This window comes from Paroedura picta, chromosome 1, assembly GCF_049243985.1.
Source record: "Paroedura picta isolate Pp20150507F chromosome 1, Ppicta_v3.0, whole genome shotgun sequence".
Lineage (NCBI taxonomy): Eukaryota > Metazoa > Chordata > Lepidosauria > Squamata > Gekkonidae > Paroedura > Paroedura picta.
The window spans coordinates 202981013-202993239 of NC_135369.1; the positions used below are offsets into that span (position 1 = coordinate 202981013).

A 12227-nucleotide genomic window follows, 5' to 3' on the forward strand; every position below is an offset into this window, starting at 1 on the left:
AATGCTCACTTGAAAATGATACAAGAAAACTGTATTCTTTTGAAATACTTCCCAGGATGTCCTCAGATGAACACCACTGCCAATGATCCATTAGATATTCTTAAGCTGTCATGAGGAAAGCTCAATGGGAAACACACAAACATGATGGAGTCATTGCTTCCCATGCAAACTGATAAGGACCGAAGATCTTTGTTGTTCTCCAACAACCATGCAATGTTGTGGGCAAAGGAGACTGGGGAGGCAATGAATCTGTTTAAGCCCTACAGCAGTGGGGAGGGGAAATTAGAGTCACGGATGCTTAAGATGTGTGTTGTGCATCTTCCAACTCTAACTTGCCTCCTCTCTCCTTCCATTATGCTGTAAGCTTTTGGCCCTTTTAAAAGATTCCACGGGAAGATTTATTCAGATCTGAGGAAAAGAGTGTATCTTTTGCAAATGGAAGGGGGTTCTTGGGGGGTGGGGGGCTAAATACGAGGCCTTAACAGTTGGGTGAGTTCTGAAGCAGAATACAAGAATCAGGCTAGGAAGGGGATGCTATAGGGGTGAGCATCCCTTCATACCAATTCCTCTACAAATGAAGAAGCAAAAATCTCAGAATGGCAAGAGAGAGGGAGGTGACCACACCTTTCTCATACCATACCTCACAGTCCTGAGCCACAGTGGTCAGTAAGCAATAAAGGGTTAACCACTCTATGGTGCTGAAGTGCTGAGATTTAGCCTCAGGAAAGCAAGAAGCTACTAATTTAGCCTCAGAACCTGGCAATCTTGAGCTATGGGAAGCATGTATGTGCAGGACAGTTTAGTCCATTCACTTGCTCTGCGATTGTCCATGGATTCCCAACTTGCCCATCCGCTGAAGGTAAGACAGGCTCTCAGTGTAAGCCTCTGTGTAAGAGGCCCTTAAAACTATTTCATGTAGCTCTCTTCTGAGAGTGTGCTCATGTTTATTTCACGGTGCACATGTGCTATAAATATACATTTATTATGATAAATAATTCCTCGGGCTACTCTACAGGAGTACTCTACCTACTTAAGTGGTCTGCGGATGGGGGAAAAAGTCAGGAGGAGTTACATGAATAATTAAAGATTTGGATTCAAGTTATGGAAAAATGAACATTGGAAAGGCAGCCAGGAAGTTCCAATCATTAGGAGTAATTTTATATCAAATGACATTATTCCCAAATAAAGAATGGAGGTTTTAATGATCGTGGTTGAAGAAGAAATCTTGTTCGGAAGGGTAAGGATGGGGTCCTGGATAGATCTAGGCAGATAAACTGAGAGGCGCATACTTTACCTTAAAAAGTATCTACAACCATGAATTAAACAACAGTTGGAATTACAACAGACTATGCTTTTTATCTTATGGCACATGACGCCTATACAAGTAAGACCAAGACTGATAAATTTATAGAGGTTTCATACAGAACCAGCAATATAGGCATCCATAATGCTTCAGCTGGCTCCCTGAAGACATTTAAATCAATGGAAACTAATGGTGGGTCAGATAAAAAGTGAAATTTCAAGCTGCTCGCAGAACAGAACCTTCCTGCCTGAAAGGCTGTTCTTGAGAGCTGGAAGGGAGGGATCCTCTGGGTGGCCAAACTGTGGCTCCCCAGATGGCCATGGACTACAATTCCCATGAGCCCTCGGGCTCATGGGAATTGCAGCCCATGGACCTCTGGAGAGCCAGTTTGACCACTCCTGCTCTAGAACATTATGGGCTGTAATGCTGGGAGAATCACAGCTAGAGTTAGAAATGTGTGGGGTGTGTGTATGAATATTTTCAGATTAGCCCAACATCCAAGCCTACTATAAAAATGCTTAGGTGGCACTCACAAGATATGGGTTAGCAATGAACAACAACAACAATAACAACAAAACATCCTTGAACATCTACTACACAGATCTCAATGCATTTCGCTGTGTGGCTTTTTCAAGGGACATCAATTTCAATGTTTTCAATAGGAAACTTCAGTTTAGAGAAACAATCTCTTAACAGAGAGTAAGACGGTTGTAACAACTTCTACTCTGGAATGCCTTAAGCTAGGAGTAGCAGTTGTTATAACAGTCTTACTCTCTGTTAAGGGACGGTTTCTCTAAACTGAATCCTGTTGAATACATTGAAATTGATGTCCCTTGAAAAAGCCACACAGCGAAAAACGTTGGGATCTCTTTAATATTCTGGACATTAAAGAACCAACTTGAAGACTCTTTATAAGTCTGTTTATTATATTGTAACATCCGATATTCCATACTGGTATCCCAGTGCCCTATAAGTTGCTTTGTGTCTGATCCTGGGTCTTATCCCGCCTAGTCCACTTTTGCTTGAACATCAACTTTGTTACCATTGAGAAATCCTGAAACATTCTTCTGGTTTCAAGAAACTCTAGAGATGGTGTCATCATGCAGAATATGGTTGGGAAGCACAGCGGTGGACATGACCCCTCCCCCAAGGCCCTTCCCCTTCCCACCCACTCCAGGCCCGTCATTGGCCATTTGGGGGGAGGGTAGGTTGTCATAGCCATATGTAGTTATATCACATGATAAATGTTTAACAAATTTTTAAAAATCTCTTAAAATTAATTAAACTCCCACCCACTTGGGAAACCCATCCCAGACTGTCAAAGAAACCCCAGGGCTTCACGAAACCCTGGTTGAGAAAGCCTGATATGCCTAGGGTTGTGTGTGGCAGCATCCGAATTCGCCAGTGTCGCGCTGCAGGGAGGGGGAGAGGAGGCACAGTCGGCGCACATATGCAGGAGCAGAGCTTCGCGCCTGCATGTGAACCGAGTTACGCACCGGCGCCTTGCACCTCCACTCCCTCCTTGCGGCACGGCGCTGGCTGCATCAGCCTGGAATGGCCGATTAGGACGCCTCCGTGCACAACCCTACTACACGCTTGAAAATACAGAAAACCTTGGGCAAGGAGTTTTCAAATGTACCTTCAATTGAAAATAAATTCTACGCAATGATAGGAATAAAACCTCGCTTCAAGAACTGAGATGGAACACAGATCAAGAGGCCCACTTTAAAAATTACCTTATCAAAATGAAGAAGGGGAAGATAATATCCTGACTGATGAGAATGGAAACATGTCAAAACAGGATAGGAAACAAAATCTGGAAAGAAAAGTCAAGGAGAGGAGTGTCTAGGAAAAAGCTCTGAACAAAAAGGAATTTGCAAAGCAAGCAAAATGGATTTGTTGATATCAAAACTTAGCACAGCAGCATCATATAATCAGGGTACTCGTACTTCTACTGAGCTATGCTCATTTAACCTCAGGCAAGCTGGAAGAGAAGTGCTACTCTTTGAGCCTAATAGGAAGTACTAATCATTTTTAAATGATGACGGCTTTCTTTTCAGAGATGGTGAATGCCAGCTGATGCGCATGGTGCTTCTGAGCCAGGGACCCCCAACATGGGAGCGCACAGAGGTGCTTTGAGAGGAGAGGGGGAGAGCAGGACACTGTCCAGAGCAGTGGTGGGCAAACTGTGGCCCTCCAGGTGTCCATGGACTACAATTCCCATGAGCCCCTGCCAGTATGCAGGCAGGGGCTCATGGGAATTGTAGTCCATGGACATCTGGAGGGCCACAGTTTGCCCACCCCTGGTCCAGAGCGTGAGGCACATTGCAGCCATGACACTCGGTTTTTCTACAAAATTGGGGTATAAAAACCAGCTCCGTCTTCATATCCTAAGGGGAAAACCCAAGGGCTTTCTGTCTGCCATGCCACTGGAATGTTTATGTAGGCATTACTTTGGAAGATAAATTTAAAGGAGACATATTAGAAAATTAAGATGTTCTTGTTTCATTAGTGAGCTTGATTGTGTAAAGCAGGTTTTTCTCTGTCGTTGAGTCTGCAGGCCTGCTGAGCATTTTGAGGAAGCACAGAGGAAGCCATCACAGAACCAGCTGCCCTAACGTGTGGAGCCGGTCTCAAAATGGCTGCCCTCTGCCACAGAGTCAGCTGATTTTCTTTGCAGAAGAGAAGCTGATTTCAGTTTCCAAAAGGGAGGAGAGTGGGAGGGGCAGCTATGAAGAAGCTGCCAAGCGCAGAGATGTTAAGAATGTCCATTTCACTGCCCAAAGGGGTCTCAAATCGATGACAATTGCCTGCCTTCCTCTCCCCACAACAGACACCCTGTGAGGGAGGTGAGGCTGAGAGAACTCTAGACTGCTTGGTCAGAACAGGACTGAAATGCTGGTTTTATGAACTTAGGCAGATTGTGAGTGGGTGGGTCCCTTCCAAATCTATGATTCTATGACTGTGGCTAGCCCAAAAAACACCCAGCTGGCTGCATGTGGAGGAGCGGGGAATCAAACCCAGCTTGCCAAATTAGAAGCCGCCACTCTTAACTACCACACCAGGGGTAGTCAATCTGTGGCCCTCCAGATGTCCATGGACTACAATTCCCACGAGCCCCTAAATTTTATGAATTTAGGCAGATTGTGAGTGGGTGGGTCCCTTCCAAATCTATGATTCTATGACTGTGGCTAGCCCAAAAACACCCAGCTGGCTGCATGTGGAGGAGCGGGGAATCAAACCCAGCTTGCCAAATTAGAAGCCGCCACTCTTAACAACCACACCAGGGGTAGTCAATCTGTGGCCCTCCAGATGTCCACGGACTACAATTCCCACGAGCCCCTAAATTTTATGAATTTAGGCAGATTGTGAGTGGGTGGGTCCCTTCCAAATCTATGATTCTATGACTGTGGCTAGCCCAAAAACACCCAGCTGGCTGCATGTGGAGGAGCGGGGAATCAAACCCAGCTTGCCAAATTAGAAGCCGCCGCTCTTAACTACTACACCAGGGGTAGTCAAACTGTGGCCCTCCATATGTCCATGGACTACAATCCCTAGCAGGGGCTCGTGGGAATTGTAGTCCATGGACATCTGGAGGGCCACAGTTTGACTACCCCTGCACTACACCATGCTGGTCTAACTCTATAGTGATATCTTTAACCTTCAAAATTCTAAGCAGGCAATCCAGATCCAGGGTAGCTTTTAGGCTACCTTCATGGAACAGAGGCTCCACTGTATGGACAACGCCAAGGAAGCAGGATTTCTGGCAATTGCACTAAGATTATGTAAAGCTCCCAAGGGTATTTATAGGTCTCTATCAAAACCAGTCCTTCTTTCCTTCTGTTTGTTTTTGGAAGAGCCTTAGATTCTATTCGGTTTTACGGGGCTTTATTATTCTGGATTGTGGTTCTTATGATTTTTGTTAGAATGGCTCTCAACGCAATAAGCATGTGACAATTAATCGACGTATACAATCCCATTAATTACAAGTAAAGATAGAACCAGGAGGGAACAGTGGAAATAAAGAAGAGTTGGTTTCTGTACCCTGCTTTTCACTGTCCAAAAGAATCTCAAAGTGATTTACAGTTGCCTCCCCTTCCTCTCCCTACAACAGACACCCTGTGAGGGAGGTGAGGCTGAGAGAGCTCCGAGAGAAACTGCCCTAACAGGACTGTGAGCGGTCCAAGGTCATCCAGCTGGCTGCACACAGAGGAGCAGAGAATCGAACCTGGCTCTCCAGATTAGAAGCCGCCGCTCTTAACCACTACACCAAACTGGCTTAAAGATTACAGTATGAAATAACATTATGAAGCGGACAAGAGAAAGAACAATCAACTTGTGGCAAAGTATAATGGGAAACAGAACACAGAAACTTTACAAAGGACAGCTGGAAGCAATAATCTAGAGCTAAGTTAGCCAACTGCTAACCAAACGACTACTGCAGCTATTTAAACTTACTCACTCTTCAACTCAAACGGGAAAGAGGGAGAGGAAGGTGTGCTCTTACCCAAACCTGGACTGGTCAGAAAGAAGAACAGAACTCGCTAAGATGCGGAACGACTCGGAGGACTTAATTATATTAAACCAGGAATGCAGTGCTATTTTGCAAGCAAGTTTCTAAATGCCATGGGCAGAGCTGATCAACGATCGTTTATTATTCCACCCAAAACATCAATCTTCTGGATCGAAACCAGCCAGGGAAACAAGGCAGCAAACTGTAGGTACGAACGCCCAGCATGATCTGCTATGACCGACGTTCCACTGTTGAATGATCAACATCCTGTGTCAGTTTGCCAAAACAGAGCCCCTGTGCCTGTCAGCATTACTCATAAATAAGTTTACGAAATGGGGAGTTAGCACTATGCAAGGAAATACCCATCAAATCCCTGGAAAACTTCACAGCATGAGGATTTCTTGCTCATGCGTGCTTTACATCAGGGGTAGTCAACCTGTGGTCCTCCAGATGTCCATGGACTGCAATTCCCATGAGCCCCTGCCAGCATTCGCTGGCAGGGGCTCATGGGAATTGTAGTCCATGGACATCTGGAGGACCACAGGTTGACTACCCCTGCTTTACATAAAAGCTAGGTTCCCCATATTGGCCAAATGCTATCCTCGCGCATGGCCATAAACAGAGTACAAAGAATGGCCCAGTGGCAGTCGGGAGTTTACCGAAGACCTGATTCTTGAACAATCTGCACCCCTGCTACCCCAACCATACCTCGTGACGTTATGGAAGTTTGCCCCAAAGGCAAACAGCAGCTCTCTGGGGCTGTTTTAGAATGGGGTGATCCCTCTTCCTTTAGCCCCGTCTTCCTGCAGATCCAAACTGGGACCCTGCCCCTCCGGGAATTAAGTTCCGAGCACGGGACTCTCAAACAATGTCAGTCAACAAGGATGGGCCAAGAGGTGTTTGGAACAGAGGATTTAAGTGCAGAAACACAGTCCAGAAATAGTGATTCTTGGGAGAGAAGGGGTTTTGTCAAACAGGCAGCTTTTATTTAACATCAGAAAAATTAGTTGGAGGTGTATTTCAATACCAAGACACAAAGCCCGCAAGAAGGCTTTCTTCATACTATAAAAACCATTTTATCACAAGATCTTTCTCCTAGGGTTGAGCGCTTCGGCGTGGTTCGGCCGCCTTGGTGATCACCGAAGCCCAAGACTGCCAGCACCGAGGTACGGAGAGGAGAGGCTGCGGGGGCCCGCCTGCCCGTGGCCACTTGCAGCTGCAGAGCTCTGCACCTGTGTGCAGCCACCAGCTGGCGTGCCGCCACTGCCCCTCCTCTCTGAGCCGCTGACCTCCTACTTGCCGCCTTGGCCTTCGGTGATTGCCAAGGGAGCTGAATCGCGCCAAAGCACTCAACCCTCCTTTTTACAAGATGAAAACTGGACTCCGTTATGCATTTCTTCATTTCCTCTAATGCTACACCATTCCCCTGCATAATGCAAATGCCCATGGGTTATGCAGAATAAACAGAAAGGAATTTCCAAGCTGGCAATGGCAAAAACCTTTATTCAGAACTACCTTATACTTTATATTTTAAGCCCTATAATTTGGGTCTATTAGTATCAAAGGTCCATAAAGGTAACTATCTTTATGGACGTTTAATAGACCCAAATGATCTAAGAATTGGGTAGTGGGCTGAAGACTTTGTTTGTGTCCCTGAAAAAAAACCAATTCAGAAATACGTTTACTGAGGAAGTAAAATACAAAAATGAGATTTTATACCTAGGAACTCGTTATGAATAAAGCTTTCTGCCATCGCCGGCTTGGAAATTTCTTTCTGTTTATTCATCTTCAGCTGACGGGTCGTCTCTGCTTGTACCAATGGGTTATACAGAAGCAGACTACACACCAATGTGGAAATCCAAAGTGCAGGGCTTCAAACATTGTGGCAAATCCAAAATGCCCTTGGATTCTACAAGGCTCTGACAAGCCATTTAAGAGTTCTCCCTAATTCTGCAGAGGGGGGGAAATACTCCTGAGATGTTGGCGGAGACTGCAGAGAAAACTTACCTGTTTCTTTTGAGTTCTTTATTGCAACTGAATCTACCTCTATGGATTTTGGTCTCAGGGGCAACAGCTCTGAGTCTAACTTTGGTTTTGCTGAGGGCTCAATTTCAGATTTCGGTCTCAAGGAAACCACTTCTCCATTTGTTCTGTGTTTGAGAGAGAGAGAGAGAGAGAGAGAGAGAGAGAAATCACTCGTTTATTACAATAATTCATACTGAGTCTTATCATCCCCTCGGGCCCACGGGTGGGGGAGACAAGAAAAAGAAAGCACAGATATCAAAATCAGTGGAGGTACCATCATTCTCAATGCACACCAAAATGTACTCCAGCAGATCATCCTATTGAGTGAGAACTAAAAGCATGCCTGAACCATTCAAGTCCGGATTTGTCTTCTAAAAAAGCCAGCCTTGCACGACTCCCTAAGACGGTTTACGCACTGGAAACATCCCTGCCCCAGCACAAATCAGGGGCAGATGTGGTGCACCGGACCAAATGCTCCCCCGTGTGGGTACAGAAAGAGGTGGGGCAACCTGCCATGACTAAAACTCCAGCCTACAGCCCGGCATGAAACCTCCAGTGCATAAATGGTCTCTGAAGGGCAATTCCTTACCCTTTTAAAAAATTGTCCCGAATGATCAAGCTGACTCTTATATAGGAGACAAAATCCTTCTCTCCACTCTGCTCATCAACTACTCTGTCAGTACAGAACTTCCTTTGGCAACGAAGAACAAGTTTGCCGCTTGTGGGGTGCTGATGGATCCCTACTGATGGTTAGGGGCTCAGGTCTACCTCTGGGATTGTATTGGTACATTTGGACTCTTAGTTGGAAGCCAGGCTGGAATTATTACAAGGACACATAAGAAAAAAAGACACACTCACTTGGAGAGCGATGGCTGCATGACCGGCTTATCTGGACGTTTCGGGTGTAAAATCCCAGGTCTTAAGACGCTATTGGATTTGTTTGGAGGGGCGGGTTTCTTCGGTGGCACTTGAGGGGCTGCCGGTTTAGGAGTTTTGTGATCCGAAGCTGATTTTTCATCTGGGAAATAAAGCGTTATAATGTTTTAGATAGATGGCTGTAAACCTTGCCAATGCAATTGAATATGCAGTCTCTCTTCTGTAGATACGGGCTGTTCTGCCTGGTGTGTGTCTCAGTTTGCATAGGCTGTACTGGGAAAAAAATTCCTAACCTTGACTTGAAAGGCCCAGGTGGCCTTGTTCTGATACCTGGCAGTTTCTGCTTGGATAAATACTTCCCAAGTAGACATCAGTTTAAGAAGGGAAGATATGAGCTCAGCGTAGCACTTAGTCAATACTGGAAATGGGCACGGACCGGAAAATGATGGTTTGGTTCGGGATGTTCCCGAACCAAGCGCCCAAATCTAGATGACCAAGCTCCTGCGAAACAAAACTGCTCCGTCTCGTTTAGGCTTGCTTAGAAGTGAGGAGAAACTGCAGGCCATAGTAGCTTGCAGATTTTTCGGTCTGACAGCCGAGAGGTCTGCAGACCTTGCTCTCAGGCTGAAAGGGCTGCAAGCCTTGCGGCATGCTGGATCGCTTCCCCATCTTCTATAGCAGGGGTAGTCAAACTGCGGCCCTCCAGATGTCCATGGACTACAATTCCCAGGAGCCCCTGCCAGCGAATGCTGGCAGGGGGCTCCTGGGAATTGTAGTCCATGGACATCTGGAGGGCCGCAGTTTGACTACCCCTGTTCTATAGTATGTTAAGTAGTGTCAACTCGCTTTCAACTTCATTCATTCATTCATTCATTCATTCATTCATTCAGTCACTCACTCACTCACTCACTCACTCACTCACTCACTCACTCACTCACTCACTCACTCACTCACTCGATTTATATACCCCCTCCCAATGACAGGGCAGTATTTACTTATGGCAGGGGTAGTCAAACTGCAGCCCTCCAGATGTCCATGGACTACAATTCCCATGAGCCCCTGCCAGCAAACTATGGCAACCTTATGAAATACTGACTTCCAAGACATCATTATCATTAACAGCCTTGCTCGGGTCTTGTGATCTGAGGGCCATAGCTTCCTTGGCTGGGCCTTTCTCTTTTCCTACTGCCTTCAGATTTTCCAAGCAGTTCTGCCTTCCCCAGTAACTCTTTGTCTTCTCAGGATGTGGCCAAAGTCACGGTTGAGCTTCAGTTTAGTAATTTTAGCTTCTTGCGAGAGTTCAGGCTTTATTCAATTTAGAAATCACTTCTTTGTCATTTCAGCAGACTGCTGTATCTGTAAAACTCTCAACGATTCTACACAATTTACTATACTTTCCTGCAGCCCACCAGAAGCGCTTCCCCCTCATTCCTATATGTTCTTGATATACGACAATACAAAAATATTTTATATCCACGCCTTACAGCAGAGAGCCACAGAGCAACGTGAGCTTAGTCACAAGGGAAATATTTGGCTCAGAAAACAGAAGAACCATCTTCTTTTACTTTAGCATTCACATTATACAAAATTTATGGCAAGATATACTGCTCTTGGAAGCCAAAAAACTTAACATGAAGACAACTCAAAGATATTTTACTTCCCCCGCCCCCCCACCTCTGGCCAAACCCTTTTAGCCCTTGCCTTGAGTAACGTCTGCTGCAAAAGTATTCATTAATTTGGGAGTTAACGACTAAAATGACAGTCAGGGCATCTCTCAAGTTTTACAGACTAGTGGGAGCATGTCAAAAGATTAACTATTGCCTTCTGAAAGTTTGGTAATTTTCAGCTTCTACACATGCTGTTGGAAAGGGCAAACAGACGTTATGCTATTTATAAGAATGCCCAGTTGTTTTAGAATTCAACTGCACTCATGTGCTGGCAGGGGCTCATGGGAATTGTAGTCCATGGACATCTGGAGGGCTGCAGTTTGACTACCCCTGGTAAGGCAGCAGAAATGTTGTCTGAAAGCTCTGCCCATGAGGTTGGGAGTTCAATCCCAGCAGCCGGCTCAAGGTTGACTCAGCCTTCCATCCTTCCGAGGTCGGTAAAATGAGTACCCAGCTTGCTGGGGGGTAAACGGTCATGACTGGGGAAGGGAATGGCAAACCACCCCGTATTGAGTCTGCCATGAAAACGCTAGAGGGCGTCACCCCAAGGGTCAGGCATGACCCGGTCCTTGCACAGGGGATACCTTTACCTTTACCTTACTGCAAATGGAGTTTATGAGCTCCAATTGCAGTATGAGTATGAGTATGGTGTTTTAATTAGACAAATAATTAACTACTTTGGCCTACAAAGAAACACAAGCTATAAATGTGTTAATAAAGAAAGACAGTTTTAGGAGGGTCGCCGTGTTGGTCTAAAGCAGGAGCATAAAGTCTGAGTCCAGGGGCACCTTTAGGATCAACAAACTTTTACCGAAGATATCCAAAGTTATCCAAAGTTTTATCCAAGATATATTATCCAAGATTTCATGTGTATGAAGATCAATTAGAAATGACCACCCAATGACCAATGTAAAATGTGCACAAAGTAACTGAAACTGTCTGAAACTAAATTTGTTTTACACTTCGAAGAAATGTGTGGGCACACACAAGCTCCTCACCTGAATACAACTTTGTTGGTCTTAACGGTGCCCCTGGCCTCAAACTTTGTTCCAATAAAGAAACATGTAAGCAATGCATTACAGGATTACTATTATTTACTATATCTCTAACCCTTCATAAAAACCCACCCATAATTCATTAAGGTTTTCGTTTTCTAAAGCAACCTCTCCCCACCGTTATTCGTGGCCCACTGGAAATAAAGCAGATCTAACCTTTTTCTTCGATCTTAAGAGGAAACTTCTTCTCCACAGGTGGAAGTTCTGGCTTTAGGCCTGTATGCAAATGCAACAATTATCTTATGGATACCACTGATTCTTTTCCTGAAGGGAGTGTACATAGCTACGACCATTATTGCTAAATAGATCAGTGCACGTGTGCCTATGTGCACACACAGAAAGGCAGGAAGACAAATACTTCTTCACCAGACAGACTAATTTTCACAAGATCCAGTAGTAAAGGCCACAGACACGCACATGCAAAGGTCCTGGGAAATATGCCCAAAGTAACAGCAGTAAACGAAATTGTCTGAAATATTCCGACAGCATTGCAAAATAAACCTTTGTATTATGATTGCACAATGCGCCACTTAGTGAGTATTCTCTTCTGCCTCAAGCCACAAACTCATGCATGTAATCCATCACTGCGTGAGCCAAAATTCCCGTCACTGTTTTTTAATTGTTGCTTAATTGTGTTTTAACTGTGCCGCAAAACTTTGTGGTGTTTTAAACAGAAACACAGAGACCATAAAGCAAACAAAGAGAAAACCTCCATGCTGCCAATGCTCAAGCAATGTAAACTGGAGTATCTCCCACAGCTGATCCACCAGTCAGTCCGTCTGATAATC

At 45.1% G+C, this 12227-nt stretch overlaps 1 protein-coding gene across 9 annotated transcripts in view; it reads right to left on the reverse strand.

Moving 5' to 3' along the window:
* CD2AP (CD2 associated protein) overlaps nucleotides 1–12227 on the reverse strand; it is a 101563-nt gene that overhangs the window by 12941 nt on the left and 76395 nt on the right. For all 9 annotated transcript variants that reach the window (XM_077317442.1, XM_077317480.1, XM_077317471.1 and 6 more), the window contains 3 exons: nucleotides 11596–11655; nucleotides 8700–8859; nucleotides 7824–7966 (listed from right to left, as the gene is read on the reverse strand). In XM_077317442.1, the coding sequence (XP_077173557.1) occupies nucleotides 7824–7966; nucleotides 8700–8859; nucleotides 11596–11655 (363 nt within the window). The remainder of the gene's footprint in view (nucleotides 1–7823; nucleotides 7967–8699; nucleotides 8860–11595; nucleotides 11656–12227) is intronic.